The 21,579-nt window shown below is 32.8% G+C and overlaps 2 protein-coding genes across 3 annotated transcripts; both read left to right on the top strand.

The window, feature by feature from the left end:
- The first annotated feature begins 4,311 nt into the window (after positions 1-4,311).
- LOC108454574 (CASP-like protein 4A3) lies at positions 4,312-6,326 on the top strand. Its single transcript, XM_017753078.2, has 3 exons — positions 4,312-5,326; positions 5,401-5,536; positions 5,950-6,326. The coding sequence occupies exons 1-3, from the start codon at positions 4,752-4,754 to the stop codon at positions 6,142-6,144; spliced, it is 906 nt and encodes a 301-aa protein (XP_017608567.1). The 5' UTR covers positions 4,312-4,751; the 3' UTR covers positions 6,145-6,326.
- A 7,892-nt stretch (positions 6,327-14,218) lies between these two features.
- Positions 14,219-19,802, top strand: LOC108457312 (1-deoxy-D-xylulose 5-phosphate reductoisomerase). Of its 2 annotated transcripts, XM_017756299.2 has the most exons (13): positions 14,219-14,660; positions 14,836-15,017; positions 15,190-15,276; positions 15,606-15,731; positions 15,818-15,880; positions 16,178-16,327; positions 16,521-16,588; positions 16,847-16,958; positions 17,082-17,186; positions 17,366-17,487; positions 17,799-17,945; positions 19,184-19,376; positions 19,456-19,802. In XM_017756299.2, the coding sequence occupies exons 1-12, from the start codon at positions 14,570-14,572 to the stop codon at positions 19,350-19,352; spliced, it is 1,422 nt and encodes a 473-aa protein (XP_017611788.1). In that variant the 5' UTR covers positions 14,219-14,569; the 3' UTR covers positions 19,353-19,376; positions 19,456-19,802. The 2 variants fall into 2 exon arrangements, with proteins under 2 accessions (XP_017611788.1, XP_052875076.1); XM_053019116.1 differs by lacking the exons at positions 15,606-15,731; positions 15,818-15,880.
- Positions 19,803-21,579: the final 1,777 nt, after the last annotated feature.

The following is a 21,579-nucleotide window of genomic DNA, read 5'->3' as shown; positions in this document are numbered from 1 at the left end:
ATATGTACATGTCATGAAACATATCATGCTCTTACCGTTTCTTCATAAGCATATATCATTCATTTCATTATATCAATATTTCATTCTCCATCATTTCCATATATTTTATGTATATTTATTAGGTAATAGCTTATATCAAACTTAACATAAATTATATTTCATGTACTTATACTTATTTCGTTTATCTATCTTCATAATTATTTCATATAACCATTCGTCATCTGATACATATTACCTGAATATCAATTGTTCAACAGATGCTAGAGCGTCTCCCATCCACGGTCTTATTTATCTTTGACATGATGCCATAGTGTCTTTCAACTATGGTCTTACTCATTTTCTGTCATGTTGCCATGGTATCTTTCAACCATGGTCTTGTTCATTTCATATCACGTTGCCATGGTATCTTTTAACCATGGTCTTACACATTCATATCAGTTGCCATGGTATCTTTCAACCATGGTCTTACACATTTTATATCAGGTTGCCATGGTATCTTTCAACCATGGTCTTACACATTTTATATCAGGTTGCCATGGTATCTTTCAACCATGGTCTTACACTCGGGTTGCCATGGTATCTTTCAACCATGGTCTTACACATTTCATATCGAGAGCACACTCATGAACCTCATCCTTGCAGCGGGATTACCAGTCGAGCTAAATCCGCAATATAAACTCATAGAGTATTGTCGGGATTACCGGTCAGGCTAAATCCCTCGCAACGACAATTACTCTAATGAGCTTGGATCCGAATTACCGATCAAGGCTAAATTGAGACCCTAATTCGGATTACCCGTCCGGGCTAAATCCATTTTACACATATTCTTGGGAGGGCTATATCAGATAGGATCACCCGTCCGGGCTAGATCCTTTTACCGTCAATTCCTTTTCGAGATCCATCAAATTTTCCTTTCATTCAACCGGATTTCTTCCCATTTTATCAAATATATCAATGTTTTATAAATTTTCATACAATGAACATTCAAATCATATTCATATAAAAACATACAATCTCAAGTAATTTAAGAATATAATTCAAGTTACGAACTTACCTCATTGATTGCTCGTGTTTATTATTTCATTATTATGATATATTTTCTTTTCCATGATCAAGTCTCGTATTTGTGTCGTCCGGATCTTTATAAATAAATTTGATTATCATTTTCATTCATTTCATATTCTAATACATTTAATTAATGCTCTAGGCAAAATTACCATTTTGCCCCTAAACTTTAATTAATGACGATTTCATCCTTAGGGGAGGAAAGTAAAATTCTTGCAATTTAATCCTTATTTCCAACTATTATTCTCATATATATTGATAACAGTCCATGAATTCTATAAAGTATCAAAATTTTCCATAATTTCAACACTTTTCAATTTAATCCCTAAAACATGTTTTCCCGATCTTGAACTAAATTGATAATTTCGTTAAATTTTGTAATTTAAATAATAAAATAATCTATTTCATGCAATTTAGTCATTTCTGACATTTTTACAAAATTGCCCATAAAATTTTACTTTTATTCAATTTAGTCCCTGAGCCTAAAACATGCAAATTAGCCATGCTAGATGAATATTCATACATATTTTCCTCCTCCTCCTCCTCTCCATTCCACATCCTTAATTTATATAACATACAACAAGTAACATTATCAATAATTTCACTATTTACTTATATGTACATTCAAAACTGTCCATTTGCGTCATAGTCACTAAATTATTTATATATTAAGCTACAGAACTCAAAATTAAGATCCGTTAATTTTTCCTGAAACTAGACTCACATGTATTCTTATCATAAAATTTTCAGAATTTTTGGTTTAGCCAATTAGTACAGTTTATTCATTAAAGTCACCCCTGTTCTGCTGTCTGACAGTTCTGACCCTTCTTCACTAAAATTAGTTATCTCCTTTTACAGAATTCAAATGATGTTCTAGTTTGTTTCTAATAAAACTAGACTCATTCAGGATTCTATAAATATAAATTTAAGCCTCTAATTATTTTTCTTCATTTTTTATTATTTTTCAAAGTCTGAACAGGGAACCCGAATTCATTCTGACCTTGTCTCACAAAATTCATTATATATCAAAATTTACAAATTCATTGCTTACACTGTTTCTTCTATGAGAAACTAGACTCATTAAGATTTAATTCCATATTTTTTCATCTTCTAATTCAATTTATAAAATTTATGGTGATTTTTCAAAGTTAGACTACTGCTGCTGTCCATAACTGTTTTAGTGCAAGATATTAATTACCATGTTATAACACCCTTATTTTCTTTTTCTACACCATTTCTCATCACTTTCTCTTATTTTCTCTTCACTAACATATCAAGAACATAGGACCTTATGTAATAAAACTCTACTATAACATTATTTCCATGATTTATCAACAATAACAAACTTAAAAACATATTGAAATCTTGATGTACTTACCTTATTCTCTTGATACCAATCTTTAACTTGATTTTCTCTCCTCCAGCTTCTATTTCTTGAATCCAACTTGATATTCTAACTCCCCATGTTCTCCTTAACATTTTCTCTCTTGGTAGCTATGGAAATTCATTTGATTTTGGGTGAAAATGGTGAATTTTTGGTAAAAGGACCAAATTGTAAAGAAAGTAAAACTTTCTTTCTTCCTCTCTTTCTCTCACGTTAGTTTGCATGGAAAGGAAAGATGATGAAAGTTCTTCATCTTTCTTTCCTTATATACTAAATAAATAATAATAAAATAATATTAAATATCTCATAAAATATTAATAAAATAATATTTATCTAATTAATTAATTTAAAATATCATTAACATAATCATTACATTCTAAAATTCTCTCTCTTACTAATTGACCATTTTGCCCTTCATGATCTTTTAGAATTCCATCCTTGAGTCATCATTTAATTTGGTAAAATTACAATTTAGTCCCTCATAGTTCTTCACTTATTCAATTTGGTCCTAATTCATCCATTTTCCTTAGTTTCTAGATCATTCTACCCTTAAAATATTTACACTATTGGTCCTTAAACTTTTTCATATTTACACTTTAACCCTTTAAGTCTTGAGTATTTACTCTTAGGCAACAAAACTTTTCTAACTTTTACAATTTAGTCCTTTCCTGAATCAAGATATCATAATTTACTTCCCAATGTTGCCATAACTCAAAACTTCCCTTTTTTATCACTTTATTTCCTTATTTTATTATATCAAGGATAATATATTACTGTAAAGATTTTCAGGGTATTACATAGACAATGGTCCGACCTTAAACGAGGGAGGTATTGGACTCGCACGTTCAAGAAAAGGATTCTCCAATTAGGGTTGGCAAAAGCGTAGTCGATATGTTCTTGTATAAGATGACCTGCTTCCCTTAAATTTGTCCAAGTAAATTTAGGACCAGAAAAGACCCAGATGAATGAGACCACATTCATTGAGACAGTCGTTAAAAGCCTTTGTTCTACTCGGGGTCATTTTGCATGAGTGGAGATGACCATTGAAGTTACAGTAGCAATCCATGGTATATTATGGTTCCTTGCTACTGAAGACAAGTTGATCCACAGAATTTTCCGTTCCTCTATCCTAGGATCCATGGTAAATATCAGACAAGAGCTATTGAGAGTTAGATTGTACCTTCACCCTCGCGTGAATCTCTTGCTCCGTTTCACAAAGATTGTCGATTGTAACCACTGCCGAGAGTCATAAGAGCCAAATGCCACTTCTCTTACCAATAGTAGTTGTATCGCACCAAGCATGAAAAAAGAGCTTATTGACAACACCTGGCAGATTCGCAGCTCAAAACTTTGTCTCCGTGATGACTATAATTTGAGGGTTGTGAATGAAGCCAATGTGTTTTGCACTTTACAATCCCATGTTAACACCGTGAAAAACAGTCAACATATAGTATTTTGCCACGTCGTACCAAAGAAACGTGAGGGGAATTTACCGGTAAAAATCCTGGGCTTTGTCATAAATTACTGCACTTGATCGAAAGCTAAAGCTTAAAGTAAATCAGTAAATTAAAAAGTCGGGTAAACTACTAAAATAGTCACTTTTGTTTGTCTCATGTTACATTTTTGTCACTTATATTTGAAATACTACGATATAGTCGTTATCTTGTTGTTACATTTTAGTCACTGAGTGTAAATTGTCGTTAACAGTAATGGTGTAGCTGACTAAGCACATTAAATCATCATTTTAAATGAAAATTTTAGGTTAAATTAAACAATTGGTCTTTTCGCTTTCAATAGTTTAATTTTTTTTCTTTTTTGTTTTTTGAACTTTCTTTTTTTTTCTTTTTTTTATTTCCCTTCTCATTCTCCCTCTGTTTTCCTCGGTTCTCAATTATTTACCAAGTTTTTTTTATGTTTTCATTTGTTAAAATTAGTCTTTATATTTTTATATTTTTAACATTTTTTTATTTTTTATTTTCTTTTCTTCATCCCTATTATTTTTCTCTCTTATCATATTCTTCATTGCAGAAACATAACCTTTACTCACCAAAAACACCACCAAAAACACCAAGTAATTATTAACATAGGTGACTAAAATATAACATTTTAAACAAAAATAACTAAAATGTAATATAAGATAAATAAAAGTAACTATTTCCTAAAAAGTCTTATATTCTTCAATCGTTCTCTTTTCACTCACTCAATTTCTCGCTACCCCCAAACCCTGATTTCTTTTTCTTTCTAATTTTAATTTTAGTTTGTTTCCTCTCTTTTACTCAGCCCATTAGATTTCCGGAAAGAAATGGAACCTAAAGCCTCGATGAAAAACAATCAAACTCTCGATGACATCATGAAAAGATCCTCTTCCTCAAACTCCGACTCACTGTCTCACCTCGACTCGCCCCACTCTCCTCTCTGTTCAGACCACGGTGACCCCGACCCACCCGATCCCCAAAATACCTCCTCTCCTCATGTTCCTCCGGCAGTCTCCCCCCCAGTTGACAACTGCAAGGCACTCGTCGCCTTCGACAAGTCCACCCAGTTCAACGCCAATTCTTCCCCGTTTGCTTCGCCTCCGCTTCCGCCGACTACTCCACCGCAACAATCCTTGCAATTGTCAGTGAACCGATCGGTGAGGGAGGAAGGACAGGGGATGACGACGAAGACGAAAGTGAGTGGTGGAGGGGGAAGAGGAGGAGGAGCAAGGGCAGTGGCGGCTGTGCTGAGGAGATCGAAGGTGAAGGAGACTGTGAAGATGGCAGCTCTAGGGTTTCGATTAAGTGAAATTGTTTTATGCTTGATATCTTTCTCTGTTATGGCTGCTGATAAAACCTCAGGCTGGAGCGGTGACTCTTTCGACCGCTATAAAGAATACAGGTTCTTCATTACATGCTTCATTAAATGTCTACTTTTTACATTAACATGTTTCACTGAATGTATATGTTTTACAGGTATTGCCTATCGGTAAATGTGATTGGATTTGTATATGCGGGGTTTCAAGCCTATGCTCTAGCTTATCATCTCATCATGCGAAAACATGTCATTCGCCATTACCTTCGTCAGCATTTCGATTTCTTCATGGATCAGGCAAGTTTTTTGCATTTTATAGAACACTTAATTGTAAACTAGCCTCTTTAGCTTTCATTGTTAGCAGTTACTCACCCCTGGCATTTTCTTAATTACTATAAAGTTAATTTACTGCAACTCTCCCTGGATATGCCTCTTGGTCTTGCCATGTTGTCGAGTATCAGTGTATCAGTATTGGCAACTGTTAATTAGATTTCCCATTTTTGTGATAGGTTGAGTTCACTTTACATGCCCTTGCATCAATTTGCTAATAAAATTGCACTAGATCTATGGATTTAAGTATTATATAAGATACATATGGCTGTTTGAATCGCAAAATGTCCAAGTGAAACACAAAGGCATGCATTTATATGTGCAAACACAGAGCAAAATGCTGAAAGAGAATTGCTTGCTTCTTTGGTTTCATCTTGCAGATACTAGCCTATCTTTTGCTTTCAGCATCATCTGCGGCAGCCACGCGAATAGATGACTGGCAATCTAATTGGGGCAAAGATGAATTCACTGAGATGACTAGTGCCTCAGTTGCAATGGCGTTTCTGGCTTTCACTGCATTTGCATTAAGCTCGCTTTTATCTGGTTACGAACTCTGTACCCATGAATCTGCATGATCTCTGAGGCAATTACAAAATCATAGCACGATTGGATTAAATCAACTTGAGCTGCACATTCGGTTTTAGTTATTGTACAGAGAACATATGATATCATGTTTTTCTTGTGAAAATTTTTCCCTTCAAAAGATAACAATGTAAGCATTCAGATTTGGATATGGTATACACCCTCTTATTGGTCATTTGGTGCCTGGTTCTTGTGTCTGCATAGGAGTTGGATTCTATCGCCCTGCACATCTGCTCTTATCAAGCTATCGTAGGGTGATATTAATGTTGTCAAAGCCGGTTTTGTGGTGGATTCAGGTCTAATATCAATATATATATATATATATATATAGATTCTCTTGTCACTCTTTTCTCTGGAGATTTGCCTGGAATCCAAGCAAAGGGAAACAATTATCCCAGCTAATTAATTGTGGCTGTACTTTTCTGATGGTTAATTTGGTTGTCCTCAATGTCTATATATCTCCAGAGGAGAAACAAATTTATTTCATTGTCGGTAAAAAGATGGCGTACAGAATTAAGGTCTTGGATCAATTCATTCATGCAATCATCTCCCACAAAGTGATATCTGACATATTAGGGATCCAAATCTCATCATTTATATAACCCTCTACTCTATGTTCAGATTGCCGCAACTTCCTTAGCACTTGAAGAAAAAAAGTGGTAAGACTGATAGTATGGCTTTTGCTCCCAATGGAACAGAAAGATTGATAATTATGACTTCCACCCCCCTTTGGTTGGAGAAGAAAACAGATGATGAACCACTAGAAGTTTACATATCAGTGTCTTAGCATTTGTTTCAAAAAATGTATTCATTCTCATGAAGAGATATAAATATTGAAATGTTTTTAGGTATATTTCTATCATTTAAAAAAAAAATTGTCAGTGGATTGATGACTGCAATTTATGGATCTCGTGGAAAATTAGGACGGGTTGATGCTATTCAAGAAAAACTTGACCGTGTGTTGGTGATGGTGGAATGGAATTTGATATTTCCTTCCGCCAACAAATTGTGGTGCAATTATTCAGGACAGTTGGAACTGGAGTACGGGAGATCTGGGTGATCACAGCACCCATGGAAACTCAGGACTACCTTCTCATTTCTCCACGAATGGAGAAGGTCGAAATTCGGGAATAATAGAAAGATGATGGCCAAACTCCTTAAAAACCTGCTTACCTACAATTGGCCCAGACTACCACTTAAACAAGGTATGAAGCTCAAGCCATGAAAAAGAAACTCAGACTCCATCTAGGAGATGGAAGAAATAATTGGCTCAAGCTTGGCACTCTCAACACTATTCAACATCGCAACACCAATGCCATTCGAAGAAATAAGGGGCTTGACGGGAAATGGGTTGATGAAGAAGATAAGGTGTCTGAGTTGTTCCATCATGTTCTAACTCCTAGAATTAATGAATCGTTTGCAATTGTGGACAAGTTGATTCTCAAAGAGGTGAATGTTGTTCTTATGGATATTGCATCTAATGAGGAAATTGAAAATGTTTCTAAAATCGGTTCCCTTAAGGCCCTTGGGCCCAATGGTTTATCTGGCACTTTTTGCCTCAACTTTTGGTACGTGATCAAGGAGGGCGCTGACGGTTTTCAATTTTTCTTTCCAGCACCAGATTCTTATTAAAAAGTCAACTGCACGAACATTATATTGACCATGAAAGCAAATGACCCGGAGTTGATCTCTCAAAGTCGCCCCATTGGCTATTGTATTTTCATGTACAAAATCACCCTAAGGATATGGCTACACAGACGAAATTATTTCTTTCAAATATTATATACCCTCATCGAGTTTGCATTTGTGACCGATCAACAAATTCAACAAAACACTATCATCCCCCGTAAAGTTTTTCATGCATTATAGAAACGAAGATAAAGGAGAAAAGAGGCTACAACTATTAAATTTGACATGATTAAGATTTAAGACCAAATTTCTTGGAAATTTCTCAATCAACTCCCATGAAAAATGAGTTTTTGTGACCAATGAATTGTGGCATGACACGAGTTTTCACTGTCCGTCTAGGCTTCAGATCGATGGTGAGAGAGCAAAGAAGGGTTTGCTCCAAAAAGAGGTCTTAGACAAGGCAACCTCTTGTTTCCCGTACCTTTCCATTATTATGGCCAATGTGTTGTCTCTTCTTCTCTAGCAAGTTGTGAATGATAATCACTTTAATGGATTAAAGATGAATCACTTTTGCCTAAGAATCTCCTACCTCCTATTTGTCGATGATTGCCTGCTCTTCACCATTGTTGACTCCTAAAATTGTGATTCTTTAACTCGAAGATTCTTTTGTTTCAATAGGTGACGAGCGAAGAAGTTAACATTTCCAACTCAATAGATTACTTTTGGATTAAATCAATATTTAAGGCTTGAGCTTGATAATTATTCTTACAATAGGGCTTGAACTTTTTTGGGTTTAAGTTAATCTTTGAATTTGACAATTATTTTCACATTGGAACTTGATAAGCAAGGTAATACCAACTTAAGTTGTACTTGTTTGAAACTTTTTTTTATAGAAGTTGGACTTCAAGGTGGATAAATTGATTTATGAAGGGCATTATGGTGAAAGAAAGTGAGCTAAGGGGTCTTAGAGCGTAGACTCTGAAATGTTCTTCGTGTTAGCATAAACAATAGTTTACAATATAGAACAGCGAAAAATATCAAACATAAATATTTCCCGCCATTGCCTGAAATAAATATTATAACACCACTATCGAGCATGTCAAACCACCATCTACATGTCCACTATCACACATACAAATGTAGTTCCCACTAATTACCATGCAACATGAAAGTGGGGGCAGGAGAAACGTGGGAATGACCTACGAACCACAGCAGTTCCAACACTTGGATACCTAGAGCTTTTGACATGAAACGGTTAAGTAAAGCTCTAATGTAAGAAAAGCAAAGAAATGATAAGTAAAAGAAGCATGAGAGGAAGATGATGTTACTTAGGACCTTGAGCCAAACTGCCCTGGAGGTCAAGTATGGGTTAATTGATAGTCCCCCATTTTTGTTCTTAGCTGAGCCGAAGTATATTGTATGGGATATAAGGTAATCTGTGTCAGGAGTGCGGCACATGACAAGTGCCCATATGTGATCTCACCAAGTGTTGGAAGCTATAAAAGTTTGTTTCATGTGCTGCTAGATGTCTTTCGTTAAGGCAAAACTTGATGTTGGGCTGGGGTATTATTTGGGCATTAGCCCAATAATTCTTAGCAATTTGTCAATGATTAGAATTCGAGTTTCATCAACAATTGATTTAACATTAACTGAAATCTATAAAAAAAAAAAAAAAAAAAACTTTACAGTTATCAAAGTTTACTTAGAAAAAGAAAGAAAAGAAAGAATCTGGAATGATGAAAAGAAGCACCTGTTTAATAATTAAGAAAGAGTTGAAGTGAGAACAAAATTAGGGGAGATGCTTGTGTCTAGAAAGACAAAAGATGACCAAAATGCGCCCACTTATATTTCATGTTTCCTACTTGACCAATTATACGGAAGTTATTTGTGAAGAGACAAACTTCATGAAATGGAATATCTCCAAATTTCACAAACTTTAGATCCCTTCTCTTATTTTAATTTAACTCAATGCAATTATTTATAAGAATTCTAACCATTTTAATTGCATCAACCCTCATTTTTTCTATTACTTAGAATTAAAATTAAACAAAAAATTATAATCATAATCAATCACTATATGACCATTTATTAAAGGTGAGTAAAACTTGATTCGATTCAAAAAAATCAGTTTTCAACTTAATTAAATTGAGTTGTTCGAGTTGTTCAAGCCAACTCTAATAAGTAATTCGAGTTTCAAGTCAAGTTTGAATTTTACAATTCGAATAACTTGAATAACAAATTGGTGTAAATACCCCTTTGGTTCCTATCAATTTTTAAAATGAACAAATTGGCCTCTCTCTCAACAAAAATCATAAAATAATTTTAAATAAATTTTAAATTTTAAAATATTTATAAAATTTTAAAATCTATATATTTTAAAAATTTTAACAAATTCTAAAGAATATATAAAGAATAATAAAATTTTATAAAATAATAATTTTAGAACCTAAATAAGTTAATTAATAATTCAAGTTTATCATACTAAAATATAATGTTTTTTTTATTATATTTCTTTGAAATTTTTCAAATATATATGATTTCAAATTTACATATTTTAACATGGAATTAGTTATATTACAATAATATTTTAATTTGACACATTTAATTTTTAATTTAACTCGAACTATTTCACTTAATTGAAAAGAAATTAAATCTAATTTTTCACTTAAAAAGGAATCGTCAATTCGATTAACTTAAATTTTTTCACTCGAGTTGATCAAACACTCACTCTTAAATATTTATCATTGTATAATCGAGTTAAGTCAACTATCAATCTAATTAAACAGAATGATATTTCGATAAATTTAATATAATTATGAAACCTATAAATAATAAAACTTCATTCGCATCTTAAAATTTCAGAGTTTACATGTTATTATTAGATCAAAGTGTCGTTTGGCGCAGAAATTCTGATTTTAATAATACCAAAGATATATAATTTTGAACTTAGTGATTTCAGCACAACAATGAATTATTAAACGTGTTGCTGAATGAAGAATCTTTAGATTTGAAGAAGACGATAAATTTTTTATATAAATGAGACATTGGGATTTTCTCTCTTTGTCCTTACATCCTTTCACCTTCTTTTCTGATGAAATGAGGAAAAAAAAGAAAGTTAATATTTTAATTTCAAAACATAGAGAGGACAAACATGCATGAGGGACTAACTCAAAAATGTTACCGTCCAGGTTAAAATGAATTAATTTAACTCATCGGAATTTATTCATTATTTTTAGTAATTAAATTTAGATATAATTACTTATAATTATATATAAATGATATGTTTGAGTAACAATTATAATTGGCAACCTTCACCAAATTAAGTGTAATTGACGCATCTTGATTACATTTCTCAATTATTAGAAGCAATTACTTAGTTAATTACATCCAAATCCAATTATATTATTGTTTTCTAAACACTCACATATTATTTAACTTTAAAATGATTTTTATACAAGTTTTAAGTTGTAAAATTATATTATAAGCATGAACACGTATAAATGTTTAGGATGATTATGACCATTTTTTTAAATTATATTATTAAACCGATTCATATTAATTTTATAAAGTTATAATAAAAATTATATTATTTAAATCTTAAAATTTTTCTAAAGTTATGGTCAAAAGTGTATTGTAAAAATAATTTACATGTTATAAAAATGTGTTTCAATATGTTTATTTTTCTTATTATTTTTATTAGTAAACATATTATTAACTGCTTTTTTGAAATAACATTTTACATATGATTATTTGATTTTAATTTTTATTACTCATTTATAAAAATTATCGCACTGAAAATTTTTATAGTAATTAATATATTTTAAAATATAAATTATATAATTGTGTAATTACAATTTATACTACCAAATATGACGTAGAGAATTACGATGCAATTACACTTCATCAACCAAACACATCTAAAAATTATAATTTTTGTAATGACACTTTCACCGAATTACTTTTTGCTATTCAAATAAATCTTTAATAAATATTTAAGTTTGAAATTATATCCATAATCTCATTTGACTATACAATCCAATTATTTTAATATTATTTAGTAAATTTAAAAAAATAAATATTATTCACTTTAGTTGAATATTTTAATATTAATTTTATTTTAAATAATTTTACTAATTGAGATAATGTGTAATTAATGAATGCACCAACTTTGTAAATTTTTGGACATAGTAAGTACTACATATAACTCTTATAAAAAAAGTTTGTGATTTTGTTTGATATAAAGTGATATGTGATTTTGTTTGATATAAAGTGAAACAAATTTAATTAAGTAAATTATGTAAAAAGTATTAGAAATTTTATTATATGTATATGTGTATAGAAATTATATGTTTAAAATATAATTGTGTGTTTAAGAATAACATACAATAAATAAAAACGTATAGTTTAAAACTAATTAATCATTACGATATTAAAATAAAGAGTAAAATAAAATTTATACACATAAATGTATTAGATGAATAGTACTAAATATACTATAATTATTTATCATGATTTTGTCAACAAATGTGAGTTAGTGTCGAGTTGACTTATGACACCAATTCAATTAACAACATTATTAATATGTACAACTAATGGAGATAATAATTTGTGCATATTAAAATAATAACGTATAAAACACATCAAAATGAAGCTTTAGTTGAGTGGTGAATTTAAAATTTTACTAATTAAATTGACGCGGATTTAAATCTCACGATATGCATATTTTAATTAGTTTTAGTTGAAATTAAAATACTAAAATATTCTCAAATAACATAACTTATTTTAATTACAAAAGAATATTTTCATAATTTATTAATATAATTAGCGGTCTAGTTGAGAGTGACACCAATTTAGTAAAACACTTAATAAATAGTAAGTACAGATATACAACTAATGGAGAATTGGAGATAATAGCTTGTGTATATTAAAATAAAAATGTATAAAATACATAAAAAATAAGTTTTAGTTGAGTGGTAAATTTAAGATTTTACTCAATCAAATGGTATGGGTTTAAATCCTACCATATGCATATTGTAATTGGTTTTTGTTAAAATAAAAAGACTAAAATACCCTCAAACATTATAGTTTATTTTTATTACAGGATGACATTTTCGTAATTTTTAACTGAATTGATAACCCGATTGAGGGTGATACCAACTCAATAAAATACTTAATACTCGAATTCATCATATTAATTTTGTGGTTGAAAATAATTTTTAAAAAATACAAATATTATATTTTAAAAGAAAAATAAAAATAAAGTCTTGTTTTTAAGTGAATAGTTGGTTTTAGTCAAGAGTTATTTCTTAAAATAGAAAATCTAAATATCCTAATTTATTTTTAATTATACTATAAATTTAGCTTTTATATGGTTTCTTTAGGTAAGGTAAGTTGGTGTCAAAGATTTTGAGAGTTATTTTTTTTATATGACTAGTGTTGCTGACCTTAGATTTGTGGATGCGTAATTGAATTTTACATTTCTTTTACCCAAAAGAAAAAATCCTATTTTAGGTGAAAAAAAGTAGCTAAGTATATTTCTTTAATTCAATTAAAATATAATTTAATTAAAATATATAAGGTTAATTTAATAATTTTATTGATTGATTTGGTGTTAATTTAATCCGTAATACTAATTTAATTATACACTTAAATAATAGTATAGATATACAAAATTAAAATATAAAAATACCTTATAATTAATCAGTTAGTTTATAAAATAAAATAAAATAAAATAGTCTAATTTTCTAATTCTTTAATTGATATCCCTTAACCTATCACATAAAATTCAATTGAAAATTTTATAATAATAAAATTATTATGCATGCAGTAGTAAATATTGCCAAAAAATATGTTTGGTACCTATAATGTTTGCGCACCCACTACGTGATAGTGGGTATTTTCTTTATTCAGCAATATAGTTTTTTAAGTGAAACATATAATAAACGTTTTCGTAGTTCTATTTCAAAATAATTAATTTATCATCATTCCTTTATCCTCTCGTCTTAAAAAGTCAAAAAGTATAATGTAGTATATTTAAGCATGTATTACCATCCCACTTCTTCCATTGCTCACTCAGCAAACCACCACCACCGGCCGTCTTCCACTTCCACTTCCCCTTCACTCATTAAAATATCTTAATTTATTATTAACTTTTAATTTTTTAATCCATTTTTCTAACAGATTTTAAAGTTTTAATTTTTTTTCCTTTTAAAAGATTTTAATAGGTTTGTTTACTTTGAAATTCTTTTGCTAAGTTAAAATTTTTAAAATTAAAAGTTATTTTTAAATTGAATGTATTATTTTTTATTTTATTATTTTCGCGTGTAAATATATGTTTTTGTTTAAGTTTTTAATTGTATGGGTGTTATTTGACTATTATCTCAATTTCAGTAAAAAAAATTATTATAAAATTGATTAACAAGTTTTTTATGAAACGACCGAGGGAGATGAGACCATCATCCATCATCTTGGGTCTTAAAGAGTAAACTACCAAACCATGGTGGTAACTGGTGAGAATAGGTGTATGTTATTGATGATGTTACCGTCCCAATTGTCCCATTGCCTAACTATATATATATATATGCTAAAAACAAACGCCAGCAGACCACCACCACCATCCTTTGCCACTTCCCAAACTCCCCCACCTCCACACATTAATACCAATTCCTTATTCAAAGAGTTCTCAAAGTTTTTTCTTTTGGCACCCCCACTTTTCATTTCTCCAAAGCCTAGCCTGGTGTGATTTCCTTTTTGTTTTGAGTTAAAAGGGAGTTCCTTTTCACAGTTATCATGGCTTTGAATTTGGTTTCTCCTCCTGAAATCCATTCTATCTCCTTCTTGGGTTCTACTAAGTCCAGCTCCTTCTCCAAGCTATTTCCAGGTTTTTTTATTTTTTGCTGCAACTTATCCTAGTTTCATCCTTTCTTTTTTCCGTGTTTGGTTTCCTAGACACCTGGAAAACTGTTTTTATTTGTTCAAATCCCTGAAAATGCTTCTCTTATAGTTTCTTGGGTTTGGATTGTATTTTTAAAGATTGTTGTTTTGTGAATTTTAAGGGGGTTTTGTTTTGAAGAAGGACTGTGGCACCACGTTTGGGAGGAAAGTTCAATGTTCAGCTCAGGCTCCTCAACCACCACCTGCATGGCCTGGACGAGCTTTTCCAGATCCCGGACGCAAAACTTGGGATGGCCCCAAGCCTATCTCCATCGTTGGTTCAACTGGTTCCATTGGAACTCAGGTGAAATGGGGCAAAGCCAAAAACTTTTAATTATTACATGCTAAAAGCAAGTTTTTGGCCTTTTACGATTAAACTATCTAGCGGCCATTTGCCTATGTAGCTTTTTGCTCCAGTTTTAGGCCTGCATAGCACTTGATCAAATTGTTTAGAATCACAATTTGGTGTTTTGCAGACGTTGGACATAGTTGGAGAGAATCCAGATAAATTCAGAGTTGTGGCGCTTGCTGCTGGTTCAAATGTGACCCTTCTTGTTGATCAGGTAACAATTCAGTTTTACCGGCAACTTGTAATGCGTTAGTGTTTTCTTACATAAAAACTATTTGGAGATGTCAACCTTGGGCTTGAGTAGCTTGATTCATGGACTAATATGATATTGGTGTCATCATGACCTACTGATACTTGAGTCATCTGTGGTTCTGTAGTATAATCTCGTATAAACTGGTTTCAGCAGATGCTTAAAAGTGTTACAATCAATATGATAGAGTCTGATAATTTGTTCTTATAAGATTTAAAACATGAATTGAGTTTTTGCTTTAATGAATAGGGAGTAGCAACTTTGTAGGCTGATAATTGTTCTGCTTATTAAAGGTTAAGACATTCAAACCTCAATTGGTTGCTGTTAGAAATGAGTCTTTGGTAAATGAACTAAAAGAGGCTTTGGCTGATATGGAGCAAAAGCCTGAGATTATTCCTGGGGAATCAGGTGTTATAGAGGTACCTATCATTTAGTTCTTTGTTTCTTTTTTTTAACAAGATAAAGCAACTTTTAGTATTTAGATGGTTTGCTTAAAATTTTCCAGGTTGCTCGCCATCCAGATGCTGTCACTGTAGTTACAGGGATAGTAGGCTGTGCAGGATTGAAGGTACGCACTGATATCTGCAGATATATCTCTGCATCCTCCATGCATAGCTTCCTTTGTATCCACTGAACAAAGTATGTTCAAGATATTATGAACTACAGTTTACCGTCAACCATTAGAATATTTATTAGAAAGAGAAGTGAATAGTTTGTTGTTTATTAGTATATATTTTTGCTTGAACTACAGTTTACCGTCAACCATTAGAATATTTATTAGAAAGAGAAGTAAATAGTTTGTTGTTTATTAGTATATATTTTTGCTCTGCTAAAATCCTGATCTTTTATTTTTTATATTTTGTAGCCTACAGTTGCTGCAATAGAAGCAGGCAAAGATATTGCTTTGGCCAATAAAGAGACCTTGATTGCTGGTGGCCCGTTTGTCCTTCCTCTTGCTCACAAACATAAAGTAAAAATTCTTCCAGCTGATTCCGAACATTCTGCCATATTTCAGGTGTGGACCATAATACAATGAATAAGATTATTTGAAAATCGCTCATATTTCAGAGATTATTTGTCAAATGTGTTGTTTTCTTGTCAACAGTTGGCTGTCTTTGCTCTTTTTTTGGTGTAACTTGTTGCATCAACTTGCTTAACTCATTCTTGATAACTACAGATCAAGCTCATAGAATCTTGTGTTTCTTCAGTGTATTCAGGGATTACCAGAGGGTGCACTTCGGCGTATTATTTTGACTGCATCTGGTGGGGCTTTCAGGTGTAGAATCATAATATAAGTTAGAATGGTTAAGTTTGTAAGTTGAAAGCCTGATATAATGAACTGTTTACTTGCTGACATCTCCTTACTTTCTGTCCTCAATTGAAAAGAAATTGACATTGTTAAAACTAGGCCTGGATGTGCATAAACATGAACTTCCATTTCGATTATATTTTTTACTGAGCATTTAATATAACTTGCTTTAACATTGCTAGAAAGAAGCTGTATTGAACAATTTGCTCATTTTTTCCCACATAGGGATTGGCCTGTTGATAAATTAAAAGAAGTCAAAGTAGCTGATGCTTTGAAGCATCCTAACTGGAATATGGGGAAAAAGATTACTGTGGACTCTGCTACCCTTTTCAATAAGGTTTAGTTTTATCAAACGTCTTATTCAAAATTACAAGCATTGTACTTTTTAAAATAGTATATCATCATTTTGATGTCAACCTAGTCTCAATTACTAGCATTAAGTGATTTGTCTATTTGACAGGGTCTAGAAGTCATTGAAGCTCATTACCTATTTGGAGCTGAGTATGATGATATCGAGATAGTAATTCATCCGCAATCTATTATACATTCAATGGTTGAAACACAGGTGTTACTCTTAACTTAATCTTGTTGGCTACTTCTTCTTGGTGATGTTACAAATGTTACATGCTGTTTACCTTTTAGTTTGTGTGGGACCTGTCCCCTTGAATTGCAAGATGTGGAGAGCATAGAATGTAATTAAAATTTTCATTCCCATCATTATTTTTGCATTTTCTTGTTTTGAAGGATTCATCAGTGCTGGCTCAGTTGGGATGGCCAGATATGCGCTTGCCAATCCTATACACTATGTCATGGCCAGAAAGAATTTATTGCTCTGAAATAACTTGGCCTCGCCTTGATCTTTGCAAGTAATTAGTTTGTCTCCTTTCAAAATTTACTTCACTGCTAATTTAAGTTTTCAAAGTTTGATAGGTTTTCATTCGACTTACAATTAACAGTAATAATACTTGTGATGATAATAATAATGCTAATAGCCTGATGCCAGCAGGTTTGATATAACAGTTTATTGAAACTTTTGAAACTTTCAAAGTTTATTCGATTTACAAAATTTACTGCATGTTACCTTTGAAACTTTTGTTGGTTGAAAAAGTAAGTTTATTGAAAATGCATTGCCTCCATACTCATTCTCATGGGTTAAGTTGGTTGATGGATGATGCAGACTTGGTTCACTAACTTTTAAGGCTCCTGACAACGTGAAATACCCCTCCATGAGTCTTGCCTATGCTGCTGGAAGGGCTGGAGGCACCATGACAGGAGTTCTTAGTGCAGCTAATGAGAAAGCTGTGGAATTGTTCATAGATGAAAAGTAAGTCTTTTGTTTCCTGATGTTATCTTGTTAGCGAATGTTGCTTTCACTTTACAGTTTTATGTCTGGGTTCTGCCTTCACCTTTTATGGAATTTTGAGTTTTTTTTATAAGGTTAAAGCATGAATTCGGTCCCTCTACTCAATTTCAATGAATCGAGTCCATGTACTTTTATTTAAAAAAAATATTTATGGACTAATTGATAGCAAAAAAAGATTCTCCCTTTCTTATTATCCACCTTAGGCCTAGCTGAGAGAAGTAGCAAGCTCTAGTTGATTCATCCAACAGTTCTTCCACCAAGGGATTAGAGATCTTTCCTTAACCAGAAGATTGTTGCATTGCCTATAGGTCAGCCCATCCTCCTGATGATGCCTGCATCATTCATCTCAACAACCATTTTCTCTCTCTCTCAACTTCTGTATGGTAAGGTATCAGTATGGCCTTATTTTGACTGTTTGAGAATTATCCACCGAGATGGTCTTATGGTCATGCTACCTATGAGATAGCTCCTCCGAAATTTCAAACAGCAGAGCATAGTGAGCTATATGTCTTTGGAGGTCCTCTGTCTGTGTGTGGTTTGCATTTTGATTTTGACATGCATTGTTGGTAATGGGAGTCATAATTGAGGTGCTTGTCAACAGCAGACTGCATTGACCTGTAAAGTCCCACACAATTGGCCTGATTTGCTTGAGCCACTCTACCCCCAGTACCTATTCACAGCCCATGAGAACTAGCACCAAGAAATCAGTTTTTTTGCTGTGAACTTCATGCCCACATTTAACTGCTTCACAAGTATCCCTATCTAGGATCTTGTCACCATTTGCTACTGTCACACTGCACCCAGCAACAGACCAAGTGTGGAACCCCAACCTCTTGATCAAAGATTGGTCAATGAAGTTTATGCTAGCATAATCAATCAAGCGAATCACCTTGAGGTGCTTAATTCTGCCTTGGGTACTCATACTCTGAGAATCTTCAGTTCCCAGTAACTCTTGGAGTGATATGATTGGCCGTGGCACTCAGCATTGTTATTCACGAACTCTTTGTTCTACACAAACCGGGAATTCTTCAGGTTCTGGTGGAACTTTGAATCATCTGCTGGTTTTTTATAGTGTTGGGATTCCATACATGTGTAGTAATATTTTTATCTTAATTTATGTTGCTCGGACATGGGTATGGATATGATCCTCCTGTGGATATCGATGAATTGGAGCTAAATAAATTGTTACCCAATTTCAGGATCAGCTATTTGGATATTTTTAAGGTGGTGGAATTAACATGTGAGAAGCACCAGGAAGAATATGTGGCCACTCCTTCCCTAGAGGAGATTATACATTATGACCTGTGGGCTCGAGACTATGCTGCTAGCATACAACAATCATCTGGTCTGAGTCCCGTTCTTGCATAACTGATGGCTTGCACATGTTACAAGGTGAATACCCTACAAAACTCGTGAACAACTCTTTTCATGTGTATTCGTTACCTAATAGATTTCTCCCCTGCACCCCCAGACCAAACCAGGCTCTATCTTGAAGACTCGAAAGTTCTCAGTTTATGCAGAAGGCTAGCATTCTTTCAAAGATGCCTAGTATCATGTGTCTCGATCTGAAGATATTGATATCATTCCCCCGTTTAGTTGTATAATGTCCAATTTAGAAGTGGCAAATTAAAGAATATAGAGCATGACATGTTGCGGTTGGGTGTAAACATAGGACAAATGCGAGCAATCAGTAGCAGCCTCCGCTAAGCAGGGTTGTTTTTATTACATCTAATTGATGTCATGTTTATGTTTTTTTTTTTTAATGATATCATTGTACTGAAAGTGTTAAAATATTTATATAAAACTTTGACAGGTTAATAGTGCTTGGCATATTTGTGAATTTATATTATGTTTGGGTTCTCCATTTGAAATCATCCAAGTGGTAATGTTTGGTATAAATATTTAATTAGATAAATATATAATCGGAGATCTGAGCAAACTGACAGATTGCGGCGGAAGAGCAACTAGAGTGACATGCGTGCTTGAATTCAGGAGTGGGCAGAAGTTGAAATGGGGATAGAGCGGGGAGAAGCTAACAGGCTGACAGTGGTGGGATGAAACGGTGGTGGAGCAAAGCTAAGAGTCGAGGCGCGATGCAGGGATATAAACAGTGAGGAAGTTGTCTAAGGAACTGAGGAGCTTTCGCAAGTGGGAAAAGATGAGATTCAAGGAAATCAAGGTAAATTTAGAACTAAAAGTGAAAGAGCTTTTGAGTGACAATAACCTTCGCCGGGAAAATGGCTTACACCAACGGCAACAATTCTCCCTCAAGAAAATAAAACAAGAGTCAATTCTATTTCAACTATTGAAATGATGTGTGAAGAACTCGAACAGAAGAAATTTACCAGAGAAGAGAAGAAGAGAAGAAGAGAAGAAGAGAAAAGAGATTTCGAGAGAGAAAGAGATGAGAGATGAGAGACGAGAGATGAGCAAACCAATCCACTGAATTGCATAACAATTTTCCCCCATGAATGGTGCTTAAGAGGGAAACTAACGATTTCTGTGAACAGACTGGCAAGCTGTTAAATAATAGTTGCCTGAAACACACTGTTTTCATTAAATGGTATTGACTCAAAACGTTTCGTTTTGAACACGACTCAGACCCTAGCTACAACGGACTATTTCATTAAAGTTTCTAACGCCAAAAACGCAGCGTTTAACAATTACACTAAAAAATGCAATAACAGAAATAAAAAAAAATTCAAAACCACAAGACTGGTGCTGCATCCTTCCATAACATTCCAAGACCGTTGCTTGGAAGTTTCAAGGACATCAAATAGTTCGCATCTTTATATGGCTTTTCCTTCAACAACGATTACTCACCAATGTGGAACAAGTGAGGCGAGGGATCGGACATGATAGTTCTTCTTTGTTTTGCGGACATGAATCAAAAGATGTTCTGCATGTGATTAAAGATGCCCGCAACGAAATAAGTATGGTTGAAGGTTATTCCAGTAAATCATAGTAGTAATTTTTTCTCGAATAATCTCCATGAGTGGCTAGCTTCATATATTCAAAACCTCTTGAGGCAAACCGTGGGAGAGGTAAACTTGTTTTGCCTCTTTGGTTTGCTTGCTTGGTCTATATAAAAAAATAAAAATATTTACTTTTTAAGATGTAACTTGAAGCCCCTTCAAAATTGTTAAGGTCTTATGATTGGGCTAAACAGAATGGCTCTAGCTCCAACTCACAATGAAGACTTATTATTGCGGCATGAAACTAGATTTGAGAATTCTTTACCAGGTAATTGAATCCATTTAGGCATTGATGGTGCCGTTAAAACAAACTCAGGAACTGCATGAACTGAGGGAGTTTTATGTGACAAAAATAGATATTAGATTCTAGGGTACAAACCTTATTTGAGGTAATGTTCAATCTTTGATGTTAAGTTTTGGGTATTCTGAATGGTCTTGTTCTTCTTTAAGGCCATAGGTACCAAAGGATGATGATTCAAAGTGACTGCTTGGAAGTGATAAGATTCTCCAAAGACACTTCTTCAACAGGATCAAATTTTGCTTTGATCAAGCTTATCCAACAACTTTTGAAGCATGTCAATCACTGCCAAATTATTAATCCTCTAAAAGATATGATAACA

This window comes from Gossypium arboreum, chromosome 9, assembly GCF_025698485.1.
Source record: "Gossypium arboreum isolate Shixiya-1 chromosome 9, ASM2569848v2, whole genome shotgun sequence".
Lineage (NCBI taxonomy): Eukaryota > Viridiplantae > Streptophyta > Magnoliopsida > Malvales > Malvaceae > Gossypium > Gossypium arboreum.
The sequence above is the reverse complement of the archived record's forward strand: the minus strand, read 5'-3'. Positions and strand labels throughout refer to the sequence as shown.